This window comes from Grammomys surdaster, unplaced genomic scaffold, assembly GCF_004785775.1.
Source record: "Grammomys surdaster isolate TR1022 unplaced genomic scaffold, NIH_TR_1.0 108222, whole genome shotgun sequence".
Taxonomy (NCBI): domain Eukaryota; kingdom Metazoa; phylum Chordata; class Mammalia; order Rodentia; family Muridae; genus Grammomys; species Grammomys surdaster.
The window spans coordinates 1-2,954 of record NW_021610408.1 but is presented as its reverse complement, the minus strand read 5'-3'; the positions used below and the strand labels follow the sequence as shown (position 1 = coordinate 2,954).

General features: G+C 42.6%; 1 protein-coding gene across 1 annotated transcript; it reads right to left on the bottom strand.

The window, feature by feature from the left end:
- Positions 1-1,347: 1,347 nt before the first annotated feature.
- LOC114635482 (uncharacterized protein C2orf78 homolog) lies at positions 1,348-2,948 on the bottom strand. Its single transcript, XM_028784044.1, has one exon. It carries the CDS (start codon positions 2,877-2,879, stop codon positions 1,422-1,424), a length of 1,458 nt encoding a protein of 485 aa, XP_028639877.1. The 5' UTR covers positions 2,880-2,948; the 3' UTR covers positions 1,348-1,421.
- Positions 2,949-2,954: the final 6 nt, after the last annotated feature.

Genomic DNA, 2,954 nt, shown 5'->3' with positions numbered 1-2,954 from the left:
CCAGCCATGAGAGAAATACTGAAGATACACAAATCATTTCTCCAGGAAGTAAAGGGATCCTTCCCAGCTAAGAAAGGAGTTGAGATGGCCTCAAGAACAGGAGCAAATATTTGCTATAGATATCTTAGACAGAAGATTAGTATCTAGATTATTTACACTTAGGAAAAATATCTACATCATAAGAAGAAAGCCAACCAGTTTGTTGAAAGCAAATAAATTTTTTTTAGACTCAGGAAGAATGAGAATTGTACAGTGAAACTTCAGGAAATGTCATCCAAGATCAATCAGAAAAGGAATAACAAACACCTCTTCGGGAGTACACAGGAAGCTATGCACTGCTGGTGGTGATGTGAAGTATTCTAGCCTGTTTGGTTGTCAATTGGGAGTGTTCTCCAAAAGCCAAAATGTGGCCAACCAAATGGTGCAAGTATACCATTCCACAGATCTCAACATATTGGAGAGATCTTTGTGTATCAGTGATGATTGCAGCCATTTCTGTAATACACTAGGGAAACAAGCTTGGAGTCCCAAACCGTCACCATGGGTAAGGAAAATGTGATGGACACAGATAAAGATGAATTTTAAGCCATAAAGAAATTAAAGTCATTTTATTTACAAGAATCTGCATCTTGTAATGCAAGTGAGATATCTCAGTATATAAGAACACATATTGTGCTTGCAGAGTCTCCAGTCTGAGTTACTAGCACTCTCATGATGCCTTTCAACCTTCCTCAATTCCAGAACCAGAGTTCTGATGCCCTTTTCCTCCCTGTGTTGGAACTACACACACGTGTTGCGAAAGAATATATACAGAAGAGATATGTATATTAAAATAAAACGTTAAATGGTTGTTTTCAGAATCCAATTCAACCTGTTTCTGAAACATGTTCATCCTGATGTTTTTCTTGTTTATGAGTGGTAGGCTGCATATACATGAAAGCCTATATTTCACCTTAGGCTTTCATGTAGTTTCTGTTTCATAGTAATGATTAAGGGCTGGGGTGACAGGTTAGAAACGGGAGGAACTGTAGTAACAGCCTGAGTGTCTTCAGGTTATAGTATATATTTTTGGAACCATACATTGTTCAGTGACTAGTACAATGAAAATAAACTCAAGGAGAATAATTTTATCACCACTGTAGCTATTGATGAATTGATTTAATATTAAATGTTTTGTTTTATTTCATTCTCATATCAAAGTTATGAGAATAAAAACAAATCCTCTCTATATACCATAGATTAAAAAATCGACAAATTCCTCCAGTCAATTTTACTGTTTAAATATTTACATAACTACAGGTGTACCTGTGTCACTACACATTCACATAATACATGAAACTCCATGTATACATATGTATCATTGTCTATATTTATCCTTGTCCTCACCAAGAAACAATTTGTTACAAAGATCTGGGCAGCTCTTACATTGCATAGCCATAATATTGAGAAATTTCCATATCCTTCTCCCTCTGAAGAAAAATCTGAAGCTTCCCAGGAGAGGTGTACTTGGCAGCATTCTCACGTTCCTGTTGAGCCTGCCTCTTCATGGCCTCCCTCTCTGGCCTCTGCTCTTTTGTGATGGGCTGTGAGGTGACTGGTCCCAGAATGTCGACTTTCCTCCATGGAATTGGTTGGTGGCTGAAGTCTTGCAGCAGGTATTGAGTTTGAGTTTCGGGAGCTGATGGCACTTTGTTCTTGGCAGCAGAAAGAAGCTCCCTCTGGAGGGAAGTGTGAGATGATGCTGTATAGGCTGTAGGCCTCAAGGTTTCTGACTGAGGTACAGTGTTAATCTGGATGGTGTTGGTTACATTAGGTTGTGTGGCACTGGAAGGAACTGGCAGAGCTGCCTTGACAGAAGCAATCAAAGATTTGCTGACAGGAAGTGGTTGGGACGGCCTGAGTGTGGTAAGCTCAGCTGAGTGAAAATGACACCTCTCAGAGTAAGCTGCAGTGGGCCTGTGTGAAGCAAGTGTGAGGGGCTTTCCAGAAACAGGTCTGGCTTGAGGCTGGTCCAGGGTTGGGAAAGGCAGAGCTACTAACCTGACCTTACCAGGTAGGGACAGCTCATACTGGGACTCAGATGGATACGTCTTTAAAGCACTGCTCTCTGCCCTCTGAGCCTTGCCTGTTGTTTTGTCATGGCCCTGGCACTCATGTGGCATATCCTGCAGTACTGTAGTGGCTGGGCCTGTCCCAAAATATTTGTTGCTGCTAAAAGTTCTCAGAGCCCAGGAAGATGCAATGACAGGTTTCTTCTCACTTTTCTTCCCCAGTGGGTGGAAGACCTGCATTGAGTCCAGCATGGGCATGCCAAGGTGAGTTCGAGGCTTTTTAAAGCTGTTGTGGTTGAGCTCAAGTGGATCCCTCTTTATCTTGGACATAGAGATTGTGGGCTTCTCTTCAGCTCTGACTCTGTCCCTTGACTGCATAAGCTCCTCTGTTTTCTTGGAATTATTTACTCTGGTCCATTTGGTCTTGTCTTGCCCTTGTCCCCTAGCTCTGCTGGGCCTAATGGGTGATATATTGGGAGCTTTATCCTCCAAGTCCTTTGCCATGTTGTCAGTAGCCCTGTCACTGGTCCCAAAACTGGTCATAGGCCCCTCTCCCTCTACTAAATCCCAGTTTTGGATTTTGGCCTCAGGAGCTCCATCAATCAGCTCAGAGGCTTCATGGTCTTCCTTCCTCACCTGGTCAGAGGGCTCACTGATGACTTTGGAGTTTTCTTGGGCCTGGTCCATCCAGATGACTGTGGAGTCTGTGGATTCAGTTGCTGTAGTATCTTGAAATTGATCTAGGCCTTCGAAAAAGTTGAAGAGTTGGGGAAGGTGAATATCTGCCACCAGTGTAGGGTTATTTGCAAAGTTGATAGTTGACACCATCAAACTGTCCAGTTTTCCTTTCTCTTCCAGACCTAGGCTGATGCCTCCCAAGCTGGCATTGTCAGAAGCAGACTT

Coding starts and splice junctions, on each gene's coding strand:
- LOC114635482 (XM_028784044.1), bottom strand. CDS start 2,879: ATGGTGTCAACTATCAACTTTGCAAATAACCCTACACTGGTGGCAGAT.